Source organism: Bradysia coprophila, unplaced genomic scaffold (genome assembly GCF_014529535.1).
Source record: "Bradysia coprophila strain Holo2 unplaced genomic scaffold, BU_Bcop_v1 contig_476, whole genome shotgun sequence".
In the NCBI taxonomy this organism is placed as follows: Eukaryota; Metazoa; Arthropoda; class Insecta; order Diptera; family Sciaridae; genus Bradysia; species Bradysia coprophila.
This window is the reverse complement of record NW_023503727.1, coordinates 3,918,577-3,938,649: the sequence shown is the minus strand read 5'-3', so window position 1 is coordinate 3,938,649 and position 20,073 is coordinate 3,918,577. Positions and strand designations below refer to the sequence as shown.

The following is a 20,073-nucleotide window of genomic DNA, read 5'->3' as shown; positions in this document are numbered from 1 at the left end:
GGACGTTTTCGGAACTTTGTTTAATGTTTACTGTAATATTGAAGACAGCCTCATCCAAACTTTAAGTAAACACCCCATACATCGAGCCATCGCGCCATAAACAAACCATCAACGAATCAGAAATTACTATCGAAATTTTCGACTCTTCTATCAAAATCATCCTCACGATGTCTGGTAGGTGTTTTAACTCTACGACAACGAAATTCAATTGTTTGAATTCCGCCAAAAATTTAAACATTTTTGACTGACAGTTAGACAAATTACCACCGACTTCATTTAATGGCGTGAATTAGACAGAGAGATGCTAATATCACGACTGGGTCGTTTCGACGGATAGAGGGAATATGTCGAATGATTTTGAAATTGATTGAGCGAAAATGTATTGAATTCTCTCTCAAAAATCCAACTGTCATTCGACATATTCCCGCTAGAATATGTCGAATGATTTTGAAATTGGTTGAGCGAAAATGTATTGAATTCTCTCTCAAAAATCCAACTGTCATTCGACATATTCCCGCTAGAATATGTCGAATGATTTTGAAATTGGTTGAGCGAAAATGTATTGAATTCTCTCTCAAAAATCCAACTGTCATTCGACATATTCCCGCTAGAATATGTCGAATGATTTTGAAATTGGTTGAGCGAAAATGTATTGAATTCTCTCTCAAAAATCCAACTGTCATTCTACATATTCCCGCTAGAATATGTCGAATGATTTTGAAATTGGTTGAGCGAAAATGTGTTGAATTCTCTCTCAAAAATCCAACTGTCATTCGACATATTCCCGCTAGAATATGTCGAATGATTTTGAAATTGGTTGAGCGAAAATGTGTTGAATTCTCTCTCAAAAATCCAACTGTCATTCGACATATTCCCGCTAGAATATGTCGAATGATTTTGAAATTGGTTGAGCGAAAATGTATTGAATTCTCTCTCAAAAACCCAACTGTCATTCGACATATTCCATCTATCCGTCGAAACGACCCAGTCGTCATATTAGCAACTCTCTGGAATTAGAATCGAGTAACCAGATTCAAAAAATTGCGCTTTTCAATAAAACTCTCCACACCAGCTCTGACTTACCGTCTTGCTGCTGGGGAAACAAGTTCGGAAAAATTCGGTTAAACTGCCGTGAGTCGGTGACTTTTAACTTTCAAAATAAATAAAATTTTTCTGCATAATTCTACATTCAGTCTATATCAGCGTACCATTCGCGACAGTTTGTGTTTGTTAATTCTGACAATTTTTCGCTGTTCTCTTTACAACTCCGTTGTTCAGTAATTTTCCGGAAGATTTTCTTTTTTCGAAAGTTCATTTTACTGTTTCGAAAGTGATAAATTAGGAAAATAATTTAGCCAAAATGAGTCGCACACCAAAAGTTTATGTTATCGGTTGTGGCATGACCAAAGTACGTATCACAATTTTTTTTTAGCTTTGTTACATTTCATGTTATCTCGATTCTCGTTTGGAATATGGAATGGAATATGGAATATCAGACCGATGTTTTTTGTCCCATTAAATTAGAATTTTCACCGTCAAGTGCGTAATTTTCTCTTCTGAAAAGCAGTGATCAATGTTACGCGAGTAATTGTTGCACAATTAAAATTGTACAGAAACCGGTCTTTGATGTAATTGTGCGACTATTGCACAGAATTTTTCGTTTAAAGAATTATGCATTCAACATCGTTTCATGAATATGAATCTCACACCATTACAGTGATTGTGTGATTGTGTTCATTGTGTTCACAAAACAACAAAAGCTTGTTGTTCGTCTTTTTGACGTGGTTTGTTTTCAATGATGAACATTAAATTCAAGCACGGTTCATTCTGAAAACTTTCTCCACTCATTGTCGGATCACCTGAACATTATCCCTAAAGTTGCACTATGAAAGAACACAATATCCTCCATATTCCCCTGTCGTTTTCAATGTTTACATAAAAAGTTCATCGGCTTTCTTATAATATCTATTGAATTGTAATGTTTGCTGATGCATTACATGCATTACTCGAATGGAACTTGAATTGCAATGTTCACAATTTATATCGAATGATGATGATGATACACAAATATCGAAAATATATGAAGTGAAGAAGATCTTGAACGATTTTCAAGTATCAAAGGTGAGATTGTGAGCAAAGTGCGTTGATAAGTCATGTTCGTCCAATTAAAAATATATCTGCCAACAAGTTTGATGCGACTTTCAAAAAGGTACCTGTTTAGATAAGATTAATTTTGTTTGTTAGCGATAATTGTACCACAAGTCGATTCGTGTCGATGGAATATAGTTACTTTTGTGGTTTCATTGAGATGATATTTCATGTCACAAATGTTGCTGATGGATAATCGATTTTTATCTTTCTGCTTCACTGGTCCCTTGACATCCGTGAACTCTTCGAAAACATAGACGAGTAATCGAATATTTTATGTAGCTTAGCACCGAGCCGAATATTTTCTTTATTGACACAGCTGGATTGCTGAATATTGCGATTCATATTTTAAGTCATTTCAAAATTTATAAAAAAAAAAATTGTTCAGTGGACAACATTCACTGTTCGAACACATTTTCCCGTAGATTTAGTTTTATTATCAATTTTACGTATGTTGTTGTCTTGGCTGAAGTGCGATAATTTAGGCGTATCATCTGTGTTTTCTCTTCTGGGCAATTCTTATCGTCCAGTGGAGACTCAGATTTGTATAAGGATTCGCATAGCGATAGTTATAGAGTATAGACTGTTAACGGAGAGCGTAGATCATTTAAATTTAACTGGCCTTGAAGGGAACGTCAACAATTTATGAATGAAAATAAATCGAAATTTAAAGTTTTAATTTTCGAAATAAAAATCGAAAATCAACTCGTGGTTTGCTGTCATCAATAATACAAAAGAATCTGACAGCAGACCGCGATATGTAATAGGTTATCGTTTCGCCATCTCTTTCACATAAACACTCTATAGACTCTTATGATCAGGAGAGAGAGAGAGAGAGAAGTCCGAAGATCGGTTGACATTGACCTTGCAACATACTAGCTGATGCCTGTGCACAAAAAGAAGACCGGTTAACTATAACTTGCCTTGCCGGATTTGCCACTGCATCGATTCATATATTATTTTGACGTGTTCCACACAGCCAGCCAGGTTAAAGTAGTCTTTGTGTTTCTTCGTTCATTTTGACATTGCTCTCAAAGCCAGTTACGTTTAACTGGGCCGAAATATCTCTTTGTTAACACTCTTTAAAGCGTGAATCGCCCTACACTCCGGTAAACGGTGAGTAAACGAAGTGTAGTGCATTTCGTGCTAAAGTATGATTTCTATTCAACAAAAACTACTTCGTGTGAGAGCGAGCTGTCAGGTAAATAAAGCAAAAATTGAAAAAAAATCAATTTTGTCTCTCACACGGAGTGATTTTTTGGTAGGTGGAAATCAAGCCTAAAAGGATTCACACACCTACGTCGTTTAGCTTTCCGTTTACGAACGAACAATGGAAACTCCTTCCACTTATCATTGTCTCAACGAAAACGAGGAGCTAAACCGTAACTGCGATTGCAGCTTAAGGCAATAAAGGAAATTTCTCTCCTGTAAGGCAAATGGCGTCATTTGATTGGATTGCTTATTCTCTTTTGCTTCGGATGTGAATCTAGCATAGAGACGTGACTGTGACCTAGTGCATACGTATGATGAATGATTGATTATAATGTCTGTGTTTGTCAGGACGGAATATTCGTAAATCCTAATGATGATCCTATTGTCTTGCTATGCCTTTGACAGTTCTTCGCTAATTTAATCACCTTTGTCATTAACAGATAATTAGCCGTCCAACTCCAACCAAGACATAACTTTACATAACAACTTTCTCATTTCAGTTTGAAAAGCCCGGTCGCCGCGAAAATTTCGATTATCCACAAATGGTCAAAGAGTCAGTGACAAAAGCCTTAGCTGATGCCAAAATAAATTACACAGAAATTCAACAGGCTTGTGTTGGATTTGTGTCAGGTACGTACAGCACTGTGGATTGAAAATCATTTTTCGCAATTTTGTAACACGGGGACCTTTTGAACCGTTTTCAGGTGACTCAACAAGTGGTCAACGTGCTTTGTATGAAGTGGGCATGACAGGCATTCCAGTTTACAATGTAAACAACAATTGTTCAACAGGTGCCACAGCACTGATGTTAGCGAAACAATTAATCGAAACGGGCAACAATGATTGCGTTCTTGCTGTTGGCTTTGAAAAAATGCAACGAGGATCTCTGTCGCTTACGGTATGGAAAGCCCTTGTTGTAGTGAAATTTCTCTCAAAACTAACGAATCTCAATCTGAATGTGTTTAGCATACCGATCGTGCCAATCCTATGGAATTTCACTTGGAGAGCATGAGCAAGGTACACGATATTACTGCGTCGCCAATAACTGCACAAATGTTCGGAAATGCCGGTGTTGAGCATATGGTGAGTCATTTGAAATCCAGTCCGTCTTTTTAGCAATAACGTCCAATCTTAACACAGAAACTGTACGGTACCACACCCGATCACTTTGCCAAAATTGCGTACAAAAACCACAAACATTCCGTGAACAATCCGTACGCTCAATTCCAAGATTACTACACGTTGGATCAAATCAAGAAAGCCCCACACGTCCATGCGATGCTGACCCGTTTAATGTGTAGTCCCACCAGTGACGGCAGTGCTGCTTGTGTACTGGCATCGGAAGCATTTGTGAGACGAAACGGCCTTGAGGGTCAAGCCGTTGAAATTGTCGGCTTGGAAATGGCAACTGATGTCCCAGCGTCGTTCAACGAAAACAGTATGATGAAAATGGTCGGCTATGAGGTAAAATGTGAATGAAATCGCAGCCTTTGGCGGCACCTAACCAATTTCCAATCGCAGATGACGAGGATCGCCGCTCAAAAGCTGTTCGTTAAATCCAATTACAAGCCCCAAGACGTCGATGTCGTTGAGTTGCATGATTGCTTTGCACCCAACGAATTGATCACCTATGAAGCGCTAGGTTTGTGCGATGTGGGCAAAGCAGGTGAAATGATTGATCGTGGCGACAATACGTACGGCGGAAAATATGTGATAAATCCAAGTGGTGGTTTGATCAGCAAAGGTCATCCGCTCGGAGCAACTGGCTTGGCTCAATGTTCGGAAATCTGTTGGCAATTACGTGGATTAGCTGGCAAACGGCAGGTGCCGAATGCTAAATTGGGACTTCAACACAATATCGGTTTGGGTGGTGCGGCTGTTGTCGGTCTGTACCGTCTAGGATTCCCGCAGCAAAATGTTAAACTAAATTTGACTAGTGGACAGATCAGTGCCAATGGTGAAGGATTTTTGGTGACTCCTTACCTGAAAGTGTTGGAACAAGCCATGGAAGAGGACAAAGACAATTTGATTGCCAAAGTTCGTGGAATTTACGGCTTTAAAGTAACGAATGGACCGAATGGTGCATCTGGATACTGGGTTATAAATGCCAAGACCGGAAAGGGTAGCATCACCTACAACGGAACAGAGAAACCAGACGTTACATTCATCATATCCGATGTGGACGTTGCTGAATTAATATCTGGTAAATTGCCGCCACAAAAGGCCTTTTTCCAAGGAAAGGTCAAAGTTCAGGGTAATATGGGGCTGGCTATGAAATTGGTCGATTTGCAGCGGACCGCTCAGAATCGTATCGAGGAGCTTCGGTCGAAATTGTAAATTTTTATCGTTCGCTATCAATTAGTAGGAGCAGCTGGGGTCAATTGGATTTCTATAAAAAAAAATTGTTTCTTGTACGAGTTAAGCGGTGATTTTGTGCAATCGTGTTGGAAGGCATTTTCGTTACATTTTATTAGTTGATGGTTTCTGTTTTGTAAACTGAATTTTCCTTTTTATACAAATAAATATTTTTACCTAAGTTTGGGCGCCATTTTTTTTATTGTCCAGGTGCACCTGCAGAACCAGGAGCCAAGAAAAATCTTGAAATACTTATTCCTAGGAAAATTCGGAAAAATTCAAGAAAATCATTCCAAAGAGCAAAGCCATTAGAAAAACGAGCCATCAGAACAGTCGGAGCGTTTGCTGTTAGCATAGCGCAATTACGAAGCCCCGTACGACGTTCCTTTCAAATGAAACAAAAATTTCAAATCGCCCTAAAATTTTATTTTTTTGAAGGGCCTAGTATCGGCCTCAGTCCGAGGACCCAAATTTAATTTTTTTCAACAACATTCTATTCGGCCTTTGATTACCTTCCAAATGAAACAAAAATTACGAAAAACGAATGAAATTTGCTCGAGTTATATGTAAAATACACATAGGGCCCTAGTAGCGGCCTTAGTCCAAGGACCCAAATTTAATTTTTTTTTCAACAACATTCTATTCGGCCTTTGATTACCTTCCAAATGACACAAAAATTACGAAAAACGAATGAAATTTACTCGAGTTCTATGTAAAATACACATAGGGCCCTAGTAGTGGCCTTAGTCCAAGGACCCAAATTTAATTTTTCTTTCAACAACATTCTATTCGGCCTTTGATTACCTTCCAAATGACACAAAAATTACGAAAAACGAATGAAATTTACTCGAGTTCAATGTAAAATACACATAGGGCCCTAGTAGCGGCCTTAGTCCAAGGACCCAAATTTAATTTTTTTCAACAACATTCTATTCGGCCTTTGATTACCTTCCAAATGAAACAAAAATTACGAAAAACGAATGAAATTTGCTCGAGTTATATGTAAAATACACATAGGGCCCTAGTAGCGGCCTTAGTCCAAGGACCCAAATTTAATTTTTTTCAACAACATTCTATTCGGCCTTTGATTACCTTCCAAATGAAACAAAAATTACGAAAAACGAATGAAATTTACTCGAGTTCAATGTAAAATACACATAGGGCCCTAGTAGCGGCCTTAGTCCAAGGACCCAAATTTAATTTTTTTCAACAACATTCTATTCGGCCTTTGATTACCTTCCAAATGAAACAAAAATTACGAAAAACGAATGAAATTTGCTCGAGTTATATGTAAAATACACATAGGGCCCTAGTAGCGGCCTTAGTCCAAGGACCCAAATTTAATTTTTTTCAACAACATTCTATTCGGCCTTTGATTACCTTCCAAATGAAACAAAAATTACGAAAAACGAATGAAATTTGCTCGAGTTATATGTAAAATACACATAGGGCCCTAGTAGCGGCCTTAGTCCAAGGACCCAAATTTAATTTTTTTCAACAACATTCTATTCGGCCTTTGATTACCTTCCAAATGACACAAAAATTACGAAAAACGAATGAAATTTACTCGAGTTCAATGTAAAATACACATAGGGCCCTAGTAGCGGCCTTAGTCCAAGGACCCAAATTTAATTTTTTTCAACAACATTCTATTCGGCCTTTGATTACCTTCCAAATGACACAAAAATTACGAAAAACGAATGAAATTTACTCGAGTTCTATGTAAAATACACATAGGGCCCTAGTAGTGGCCTTAGTCCAAGGACCCAAATTTAATTTTTCTTTCAACAACATTCTATTCGGCCTTTGATTACCTTCCAAATGACACAAAAATTACGAAAAACGAATGAAATTTACTCGAGTTCAATGTAAAATACACATAGGGCCCTAGTAGCGGCCTTAGTCCAAGGACCCAAATTTAATTTTTTTCAACAACATTCTATTCGGCCTTTGATTACCTTCCAAATGAAACAAAAATTACGAAAAACGAATGAAATTTGCTCGAGTTATATGTAAAATACACATAGGGCCCTAGTAGCGGCCTTAGTCCAAGGACCCAAATTTAATTTTTTTTTCAACAACATTCTATTCGGCCTTTGATTACCTTCCAAATGACACAAAAATTACGAAAAACGAATGAAATTTACTCGAGTTCTATGTAAAATACACATAGGGCCCTAGTAGCGGCCTTAGTCCAAGGACCCAAATTTAATTTTTTTTTCAACAACATTCTATTCGGCCTTTGATTACCTTCCAAATGACACAAAAATTACGAAAAACGAATGAAATTTACTCGAGTTCAATGTAAAATACACATAGGGCCCTAGTAGCGGCCTTAGTCCAAGGACCCAAATTTAATTTTTTTCAACAACATTCTATTCGGCCTTTGATTACCTTCCAAATGAAACAAAAATTACGAAAAACGAATGAAATTTGCTCGAGTTATATGTAAAATACACATAGGGCCCTAGTAGCGGCCTTAGTCCAAGGACCCAAATTTAATTTTTTTTTCAACAACATTCTATTCGGCCTTTGATTACCTTCCAAATGACACAAAAATTACGAAAAACGAATGAAATTTACTCGAGTTCTATGTAAAATACACATAGGGCCCTAGTAGTGGCCTTAGTCCAAGGACCCAAATTTAATTTTTCTTTCAACAACATTCTATTCGGCCTTTGATTACCTTCCAAATGACACAAAAATTACGAAAAACGAATGAAATTTACTCGAGTTCAATGTAAAATACACATAGGGCCCTAGTAGCGGCCTTAGTCCAAGGACCCAAATTTAATTTTTTTCAACAACATTCTATTCGGCCTTTGATTACCTTCCAAATGAAACAAAAATTACGAAAAACGAATGAAATTTGCTCGAGTTATATGTAAAATACACATAGGGCCCTAGTAGCGGCCTTAGTCCAAGGACCCAAATTTAATTTTTTTTTCAACAACATTCTATTCGGCCTTTGATTACCTTCCAAATGACACAAAAATTACGAAAAACGAATGAAATTTACTCGAGTTCAATGTAAAATACACATAGGGCCCTAGTAGCGGCCTTAGTCCAAGGACCCAAATTTAATTTTTTTCAACAACATTCTATTCGGCCTTTGATTACCTTCCAAATGACACAAAAATTACGAAAAACGAATGAAATTTACTCGAGTTCTATGTAAAATACACATAGGGCCCTAGTAGTGGCCTTAGTCCAAGGACCCAAATTTAATTTTTCTTTCAACAACATTCTATTCGGCCTTTGATTACCTTCCAAATGACACAAAAATTACGAAAAACGAATGAAATTTACTCGAGTTCAATGTAAAATACACATAGGGCCCTAGTAGCGGCCTTAGTCCAAGGACCCAAATTTAATTTTTTTCAACAACATTCTATTCGGCCTTTGATTACCTTCCAAATGAAACAAAAATTACGAAAAACGAATGAAATTTGCTCGAGTTATATGTAAAATACACATAGGGCCCTAGTAGCGGCCTTAGTCCAAGGACCCAAATTTAATTTTTTTTTCAACAACATTCTATTCGGCCTTTGATTACCTTCCAAATGACACAAAAATTACGAAAAACGAATGAAATTTACTCGAGTTCTATGTAAAATACACATAGGGCCCTAGTAGCGGCCTTAGTCCAAGGACCCAAATTTAATTTTTTTTTCAACAACATTCTATTCGGCCTTTGATTACCTTCCAAATGACACAAAAATTACGAAAAACGAATGAAATTTACTCGAGTTCAATGTAAAATACACATAGGGCCCTAGTAGCGGCCTTAGTCCAAGGACCCAAATTTAATTTTTTTCAACAACATTCTATTCGGCCTTTGATTACCTTCCAAATGAAACAAAAATTACGAAAAACGAATGAAATTTGCTCGAGTTATATGTAAAATACACATAGGGCCCTAGTAGCGGCCTTAGTCCAAGGACCCAAATTTAATTTTTTTTTTCAACAACATTCTATTCGGCCTTTGATTACCTTCCAAATGACACAAAAATTACGAAAAACGAATGAAATTTACTCGAGTTCAATGTAAAATACACATAGGGCCCTAGTAGCGGCCTTAGTCCAAGGACCCAAATTTAATTTTTTTCAACAACATTCTATTCGGCCTTTGATTACCTTCCAAATGACACAAAAATTACGAAAAACGAATGAAATTTACTCGAGTTCTATGTAAAATACACATAGGGCCCTAGTAGTGGCCTTAGTCCAAGGACCCAAATTTAATTTTTCTTTCAACAACATTCTATTCGGCCTTTGATTACCTTCCAAATGACACAAAAATTACGAAAAACGAATGAAATTTACTCGAGTTCAATGTAAAATACACATAGGGCCCTAGTAGCGGCCTTAGTCCAAGGACCCAAATTTAATTTTTTTCAACAACATTCTATTCGGCCTTTGATTACCTTCCAAATGAAACAAAAATTACGAAAAACGAATGAAATTTGCTCGAGTTATATGTAAAATACACATAGGGCCCTAGTAGCGGCCTTAGTCCAAGGACCCAAATTTAATTTTTTTTTCAACAACATTCTATTCGGCCTTTGATTACCTTCCAAATGACACAAAAATTACGAAAAACGAATGAAATTTACTCGAGTTCTATGTAAAATACACATAGGGCCCTAGTAGCGGCCTTAGTCCAAGGACCCAAATTTAATTTTTTTTTTCAACAACATTCTATTCGGCCTTTGATTACCTTCCAAATGACACAAAAATTACGAAAAACGAATGAAATTTACTCGAGTTCAATGTAAAATACACATAGGGCCCTAGTAGCGGCCTTAGTCCAAGGACCCAAATTTAATTTTTTTCAACAACATTCTATTCGGCCTTTGATTACCTTCCAAATGAAACAAAAATTACGAAAAACGAATGAAATTTGCTCGAGTTATATGTAAAATACACATAGGGCCCTAGTAGCGGCCTTAGTCCAAGGACCCAAATTTAATTTTTTTTTCAACAACATTCTATTCGGCCTTTGATTACCTTCCAAATGACACAAAAATTACGAAAAACGAATGAAATTTACTCGAGTTCTATGTAAAATACACATAGGGCCCTAGTAGTGGCCTTAGTCCAAGGACCCAAATTTAATTTTTTTCAACAACATTCTATTCGGCCTTTGATTACCTTCCAAATGAAACAAAAATTACGAAAAACGAATGAAATTTGCTCGAGTTATATGTAAAATACACATAGGGCCCTAGTAGCGGCCTTAGTCCAAGGACCCAAATTTAATTTTTTTTTCAACAACATTCTATTCGGCCTTTGATTACCTTCCAAATGAAACAAAAATTACGAAAAACGAATGAAATTTACTCGAGTTCAATGTAAAATACACATAGGGCCCTAGTAGTGGCCTTAGTCCAAGGACCCAAATTTAATTTTTTTTTCAACAACATTCTATTCGGCCTTTGATTACCTTCCAAATGAAACAAAAATTACGAAAAACGAATGAAATTTGCTCGAGTTATATGTAAAATACACATAGGGCCCTAGTAGCGGCCTTAGTCCAAGGACCCAAATTTAATTTTTCTTTCAACAACATTCTATTCGGCCTTTGATTACCTTCCAAATGACACAAAAATTACGAAAAACGAATGAAATTTACTCGAGTTCAATGTAAAATACACATAGGGCCCTAGTAGCGGCCTTAGTCCAAGGACCCAAATTTAATTTTTTTCAACAACATTCTATTCGGCCTTTGATTACCTTCCAAATGAAACAAAAATTACGAAAAACGAATGAAATTTGCTCGAGTTATATGTAAAATACACATAGGGCCCTAGTAGCGGCCTTAGTCCAAGGACCCAAATTTAATTTTTTTTTCAACAACATTCTATTCGGCCTTTGATTACCTTCCAAATGACACAAAAATTACGAAAAACGAATGAAATTTACTCGAGTTCTATGTAAAATACACATAGGGCCCTAGTAGCGGCCTTAGTCCAAGGACCCAAATTTAATTTTTTTTTCAACAACATTCTATTCGGCCTTTGATTACCTTCCAAATGACACAAAAATTACGAAAAACGAATGAAATTTACTCGAGTTCAATGTAAAATACACATAGGGCCCTAGTAGCGGCCTTAGTCCAAGGACCCAAATTTAATTTTTTTCAACAACATTCTATTCGGCCTTTGATTACCTTCCAAATGAAACAAAAATTACGAAAAACGAATGAAATTTGCTCGAGTTATATGTAAAATACACATAGGGCCCTAGTAGCGGCCTTAGTCCAAGGACCCAAATTTAATTTTTTTTTCAACAACATTCTATTCGGCCTTTGATTACCTTCCAAATGACACAAAAATTACGAAAAACGAATGAAATTTACTCGAGTTCTATGTAAAATACACATAGGGCCCTAGTAGTGGCCTTAGTCCAAGGACCCAAATTTAATTTTTTTTTCAACAACATTCTATTCGGCCTTTGATTACCTTCCAAATGACACAAAAATTACGAAAAACGAATGAAATTTACTCGAGTTCAATGTAAAATACACATAGGGCCCTAGTAGCGGCCTTAGTCCAAGGACCCAAATTTAATTTTTTTTAAACAACATTCTATTCGGCCTTTGATTACCTTCCAAATGACACAAAAATTACGAAAAACGAATGAAATTTACTCGAGTTCAATGTAAAATACACATAGGGCCCTAGTAGCATTTCACTTCTAAGGCCCTTACTCACGGTCCACTCACCCGATTTTAAAAAACTTTTTTTTCCTACATTGGTATTGACAACAACTATCATTTGCCATGTCATTTACATTTCCATCGTTTGTTTTGCCATAAATATCACGATATAAATATTTTGCCTAACTCACGAAGGGCCGACCCGAATATGCCCATCTTCGAACTTAGCCTCACTATTTCGACTATCTTTCAGGGAATTTTTGAAATCGGATTTGATTTACTCAAGATATCGACGTGACGGACAGACGAACAGACGAACAGACGGACAGACGGACAGACAAAATTTTTATTGCGGATTCGTCATCTATGAACATAGGCAAACACTTTGCCCTCACCGTCTGCTTCGAATTCCATCAATTACACACGGCATCGTAATCCTATAAGCCCCTTTGTATTTCGTACGGGGCTAAAAAGTCTCGGTGCAGTCTCGGTGCAGTTTGGTAATTTGAAAATGAAACGCTTTTATCTACTTCATGACTTCTAATCAGACTTGTATACTATGGCTCATTATCTTATGTTGATAACTTGTTCACGGACTAAATTATTACGTTAAATGTCAACATATCGATTTTGCAGAGGAATTTTTCTTGTGCTTGACGACAGTGACACAAAAAGTCATAATTAGACTGCCTTAAGGGATGTTCCAGATCTTTACACACCCTATACAGAGAATGTCAAAAGTGTGTGGAACTCAGTTAAATTAACTGGTTTGTTCCTAGTGAACTCAAACCCGGACTGACCATACTGGGCATTCGGGCGATTCCCGAAGGGCCTTTTGCTTCATATATAGATTATATAGATGATATGAATGATATGCCTTTGGCTTCAGTCGGGCGAAGTCCCGACAGGGGTTTTTAAAATTTTAAACAAATGTAGCCAATTTCAGCGAACATAGGCAAAATCTTTGATTTCCAATCGAAATTTTTCTACTGAGGCCTTTCTCTCAATTTATTATTCGATTTCGTACTGAGTCAATTCTCTCAATATTTTCTTCGATTTCCTACTGAGGCCTTTCAGTTAATTTTTTTTTCGATTTATGTATTCGAACCAAATTTTTACCATTAAATTTGGTTCGAATATAATTGTATTATTTTACGGCATTCTCCTTGCCGATTCATTGGCTCATTTATTGTACAAATTGCCGAAAACACCGAAATTCTTTCCTTTCCTAATCAACACTTGTATACTTTCACTCAGGGCTTATTGCTGAGAATTTTAATTCCAAAATTCCAAAAATTTTGAAAAAATTCAGAATATTCTGAAAAAGATTCTCAATAATAAGCGTTGCAATAGAAAAAATTCCCAGAAAATGTACAAAAAATGGGAATTTTCTAGCGGCTTTAGATAAAGTTCCCATAAAATGTGCAAAAAATGGGAATTTTCTAGCGGTTTTAGATAAAATTTCTTTGAAATTGTGCCAAAAATAGGAATTTTCTACCGGCTTTAGATAAAATTCCCAGAAAATGTACCAAAAATGGGAATTTTCTAACGGTCATAGAACAGGGCTGATTGGGAATTTTAATTATTGGATAATTCTGAAAAAATTATGAAAAAAATTCTCAATAATAAGCCCTGCTTTCACTAGCGAGCGAAGTGAGCGAAATTTTCCTTATAAATTTTTCGTTAGTTGTAAGGGCTTTTTTGGGCCTGGGCCTGAGTGAACTGAACTTTTACATACAAATCACCCATCGAGACCAGTTGAATAATTTTCTTTTTTCCCTTTTTTCCCTTTTTTCCGCTCTTTCAAATATGAATTATGTGAAGTGTCAAATTTGAGTCCACCGCAAGGCCACGGTTGGAAACCTATTCCAAATTATTACCTTACTCGATACGAATAGTCATTTGTTCTGCGACTTACCCTTGTAATTGGACGATGAAACTGGTAATAACAAGATTTGTAGCTAGTACGATCACTTGGTCAAGCGACGGTGATTGTTGTTAGTATGTAAGTATACTGCATACCGAGTAGCGACCCAGCGCTTTCTTAGTAATGAGAATTGTGAGTGTAAGAGAGAAAACCAGGTGGTAGCTCCATTGTCAGTGTTTTCATGTTCGAACTCTCTGGGAATGTTCACAGGGATCAGCTCGGATGTTGCTAGGTCAAGGTCACTCCTTTTCCGCTATTTCAATAAAATTTTCATTTTTTTATGAATTAGTTGCGTGGTTTAAGTATGGTTTCCACTCAACAAAATTAGTCCATAAGAGAGCCGTGAGAGAGCAAGCTGTCAAATGAACAAAGCAAAAATTGAACAAAGTTCTATTTTGTCACTCTCACGAAGTACTTTTTTGGTAAGTGGAAATCAAGCATTAGGTTTTTAAAATTGATTTTATTTCCAAGCTTTCGGCTACTAACAGTAGTCTTCATCAGTGAATTGAGAAATTTATTTTTTGACTGGATTGGTAACTGTGTCAGTGTGTGTGTTGCTAATGTAAAAATAAGATTTTTTAAAGAAGGGGTAGAAAATTAACGTGTCACAGAGGGCAAGTATATTAAAGGCTAACACACACTAGCATCTAGTGTCAGTTGGGAATATAATATTTCTATTGTTAAAACCGGTTTTAACAGATTTTTGGTGATTTAAACAATAGAAATATCGTATTCCCGATGACACTAGATGCTAGTGTGTGTTGGCCTTAACAGTTTTACTATCTGATCTATTACTTCATTCGATCGTATAGTTTCATAGATTGCTTTCAGAAATCTTTTACTTCATTTTTTTTTAACATGCTATATAAGACCTCATTAGTCAGAGCTTTTCGTTTATTTTTGCTGTCGTTGTCGATAACAGATGACAGCCGTTTGTAACAGGTCAATTGTAGTTTCATTGAGTCGTTGAGGGGAATAAACTTGCTAAATAAGTTGGTTTCTAGTTCATCATCCTGAACTACAATGGGAATAGGGTTAAAATTGACAAAAAATATTGGTATTTCAGAGATTTTTTTGAAGGCAACTCTCGAGGCAACTACATTCCTGAGGTCAAATGGGGAAGAATGCTTAAAAACGTTTTCCTCCCACAACGCTCCCACGTGTAGAATTCTGGGATATTTGGGGCTTTCAACTTGTACTTTTTAGTTCCCTTCAGGACTTTTGAGATTATTGAGGTGGTACTAGGTTAGTTCCTAAAATTTTATCGCTCCTCATGGTCCACCATCTTACCAGTTATCGAACTTCAGATTTTTAAGTGATTTTGTCGATTTTTTTGGGTTTACTTCTGGATTTATAAGTTTATATAACGGTTTTATGACCTGCCATCATTATGCCTTACTTTAGACATAATAATAGTTGACTAATAAGTGGAAGATATCTTCATTTGTTCAATGAAAATGATCTCTTATATCAGCTGAGTTATCCCTACAACTGTCCCCAAAGCACTAAATTTACATAATTTCAAATATTTCTAGCCAAATGGACGTGTAAGACGTGAAAAAAGATTTGATTTAGCGTCATATACACCAAGAAGAATTGTTGTCAACAAAATTGATAAAATTTCAAATGGAAATGAGTAACCTTTCGTTGAAGATTTCCTCTGTTTCTTATCTATTTCCTGTTCAGTAAACCTGCAAACATTGCAGTTTTATCTGAGATTTGAAGGCAGTAGTTCAGAGAGTCTATGAAAGCTGATCAACAGTTAGTTTCCTGCCAGTATACTTCAAGAGTTGTTCGAGACTACAATAGTAAGATGATGCCAAGCTTCTCGTTGTTTGTGTTTTGTGCAATTTTTTGTGTTATTGTAACCGTCGCCGAAGATGAAATAGTTATCGATGGTATTAGCGTCTGCTATGCACAATATTTGAAGAGCGTCGGAAAATTACCGAACGATTTTCCATCAACCGAACCATCAGTTCAATGTCTCCGCTTGATTACGGAAAAAATTCGTTTCTTAAGACAATCTCTAAACGACTCTATCCAAAGGAAGCTCCCCGTCGAATCAAAGTGTATTGTCGACGAATTGGATAAAAATGAAACAGTGAATCTAGCTCTGACTGTTACATTAATCGGCAGAATCGACGCACTAACTAAAGCTGAAAAAAATGCAGAAAAAGAACGTTCTCGAAATGAATTTTTCAAACAGATGCGAGCAATCGAAAGTGTCTGCGGATTAGATGAGGACAGGATTTTGTCAATATTAGATCCGATGCAACAGTGAGTGAAGGAACTTCGATAGTCCTTGTTTGTTGAATGGAGCCTATTGTAAAAATGTTAAATAAATTCATTTACTTATGATAGAAGTGTCGTCTCCTTCTTTCCGTTGTTGTCTGGGCGAACGTTGGTAACTTACTTACTTACTAGAGAACGTTAGCTAAACGGCCGCTAACGCTAATTTCCAACGCTAAATCCCCCGCTAACGCTAAAATCAACGGTAATGTCCTGTCAGTAAATGGCACCATTGTGAATGCATACACATGGACGACGAAATTTTCGATTTATTTTTCATTTATTATTTGAAAAGGTCATCCGGATCAATATTTTATAACTGCAATCCGTAGATCTAATTTTCAGGAAGGCAGCGACACTGTGCTGGAAAAAATCTATAAACTTTACAATGTGCTGTTCGACGACAGACATCCTCAACTACACAACAAACACGTGGTTAACCTGCAATTGAAACACATGAAATTATTTTTGTGATTATTACTTCCACAATGTGATCGGATCAATATTTTATCAATGCAATTAGTAGATCTGACTTGTAGGAAGCCAGCGGTATTAAGCTGGAAAAGTTTTATTCACTTTTGATTGCAATAAAACGTTTTACGAATGGCATTTTCCAACTACATGTTCGTCGTGTGGAGGATACTATTTGTAACATTAAAAAGAGAATAAAAAACGTTTCCAGCTTAATACCGCTGGCTTCCTACAAGTCAGATCTACTAATTCCATTGATAAAATGTTAATCCGATCACATTGTGGGAGTAATAATCACAAAATTATTTTCAGGTGTTTCAATTGCAGGTTAACCACGTGTTTGTTGTGTAGTGTAGGATGTTTGTCGTCGAACAGCTCATTGGAAAGTTTATAGATTTTTTCCAGCACAGTGTCACTACCTTACTGCAAATTAGATTTACGGATTGCAGTAATACAATATTGATCCGGATGACCTTTTAAAATAATAAATGAAACATAGCTAACGCCGACCCGTACGAAACACCTATTCGTATCAAAAGCCTTTAATGTGAAACTCTTCATTTCTCTTACTTCATTTTCTTCTCTGCTGAAAAACTATTCTCCCTTTAAAATCACTTACATTATCCACTCTTTGCCTTATTATCATATACAACTAAATTGCCGGAGGCAATATAGACAGCCCCGTACGAAGACAAATTTCATAAATTCCTATTTAAACAGCTATATACCGCTATATTTACCTATATTTCACTATAAATAAACATTTCACAGATAAATATATGCTATTATATAGCTCTATATGCCTGTATATAGCTCAATATAGCTGTATATAGGTATATATAGATGTCCGTATATGGAATCCCTGAAACCCCACACACATAACAAATTATTTCCATGTTAACAGAAACTCTCTAAGTATCATTTTTCCCAAGATATTTCTATTTTACTAAAATTCAATATGGCCGCCGGCAGCCATTTTGTTAGGAGACCGGAAATAGTACCGACGCTTTACATTCGTTAATACCTTTCAAACAAAAAAAATTCATGAAATTCGGTCAAAATTTACTTGAGATATTGACAAAATACTCCACGTTCACTGTACTTCCGAGTAGCCAGATAAGAGCTCACTCCAAGAGACCTAGCTCACGCTCCGGAGAACATAATTTCATAAAAAATTTTTTCCCTGATTGGTACGGTCAATACCTATCTAATAAAGCTAAAACAGACGAAATATGTTGAAATGTGGCCGACCTACAAGCAAAAACTGCTTGCCGCCCTGTGCCTGTTCCACACCAAGGGGTCTAACTCACGAGTCGGTCATCCGATTTCCATAAACTTTTTTTTTGTCGATCGGTATTGTAAATACCTTTTATTTGACGTATCACTTACAAGTTTAACGTTTAAATGTCCGGAGATATCTTCGAAAAACCGTAAAGCACTTATTGGGCCACAGCTCGGGAGGGGTCGCTCCAAAATCACTCATCTTCGAACTTAGCCTGTCTTTTGACATTACCAAACGGGGAAAAAAAGAATTTTCAAAATCGGATGCGTTTTACTCAAGTTATCGTGCAGACAGACAGACGGACATTTTTTTTTTCGCGGATTTGGCATCTCTAGACAACCACAATAGGTTTCCCCTTACTCAGGGAGTCCAATTCGACGTGTTACAAACGTATGCGTAAACCTATAAGACCCCAGTACTTCGTACGGGTCTAAAAATAAATCGAAAATTTCGTCGTCCATGTGTATGCATTCACAATGGTGCCATTTATTGACAGGACATTACCGTTGATTTTAGCGTTAGCGGGGGATTTAGCGTTGGAAATTAGCGTTAGCGGCCGTTTAGCTAACGTTCTATACTTACTTTACCGGCACTACAACCCATTAAGGGTGTTGGCCTTCTCCAACATGCTTCTCCAACCGGACCTATTCGCGGCTAACGATTCCCAACGAGTGACACCGATTGTTTGAAGATTTGAGAGGACTGCATCGAACCATCTGGCCTTTGGTCGACCTGCATTCCTCTTCCCTTCAGGTTTGGTTTTCAATATTTTCTTCGGAATACGATTTTCCTCCATCCGTTCCACATGACCGAGCCACCGAAGTCTATTCAGTTTGATGATCCTGACTATGTCTGGCTCTCCATAAAGCTGTTTTAGCTCAACGTTGAATCGTCTGCGCCATCTGTTTTGATTCGGATCCAGAATCGGTCCGAATATTGTACGCAGGACTTTCCTTTCAAACGTGAGTAACGTCTGTTCTTCTCTTTGTGTCATGCACCACGACTCCGAGCCGTATGTTACAACCGGTCTTATTACCGATCTGTACAGAATAATATCTTTAGATTAACGAGATTACCCACCCGAAGGCATAACATCTCGTCCTCTCTAAGAGGAGCAGATTGAGATACGCTCAATCAGCGCGTCAAATGACTACCTTTATATGCCGGTGTTTCATGCACCAGCATAGCCAAAGGTGGGGCAAGGGCCTATCACAACCCTTACTGCAATTCACCCGGGAGCAGTACCCCAGCGTATTAAACGCACTTGAACCACAGCCACCACGTTTCAGCCAAGGATAGGCTCCTCAACCATAGTTGGGACCAGGAGGATAGTGCAATCCTGGTGGGCTCCCAACACCCGTGGTACCGATTTAACCCTCGGGTAGGGTAGGTGGTATCGAAGACCACTTCGGATGGAAGCATGAACTTCCAGCTCCGATCGACTAGCTCGAATTGCGCGGAGTCGCCACTCTCCGAGAGACAGTCTGGAATTGGCCTTAGCCGTTCAACCAGCTGAACTCATCCTGCGCCGGTCATTCACCCCACAATCAACCACATTCAAGACATAACGGCGTACACATGCATCATTCACGGATCCTCATCCCCTCTCATCAACCTCGACCTCCTGCCGAATAGCGATACCGCAAACTGATCTGTACAGTGTGCACTTAGAAACTCTGCTAACTGACTTGGACCTGAGGATGTTCAACAGACTATAATAGCTTCTAT

At 37.3% G+C, this 20,073-nt stretch overlaps 1 protein-coding gene and 1 long non-coding RNA gene across 2 annotated transcripts in view; both read left to right on the top strand.

Annotated features, from left to right (window-relative positions):
* Window positions 1–20,073, top strand: part of LOC119082779 — a 322,328-nt gene that overhangs the window by 213,939 nt on the left and 88,316 nt on the right. The window lies entirely within an intron of this gene.
* Window positions 1,185–5,896, top strand: LOC119082768 (non-specific lipid-transfer protein). The gene is made up of 6 exons (XM_037192362.1): window positions 1,185–1,408; window positions 3,861–3,990; window positions 4,065–4,258; window positions 4,327–4,443; window positions 4,501–4,824; window positions 4,882–5,896. Exons 1-6 carry the CDS (start codon window positions 1,361–1,363, stop codon window positions 5,695–5,697), a joined length of 1,629 nt encoding a protein of 542 aa, XP_037048257.1. The 5' UTR covers window positions 1,185–1,360; the 3' UTR covers window positions 5,698–5,896.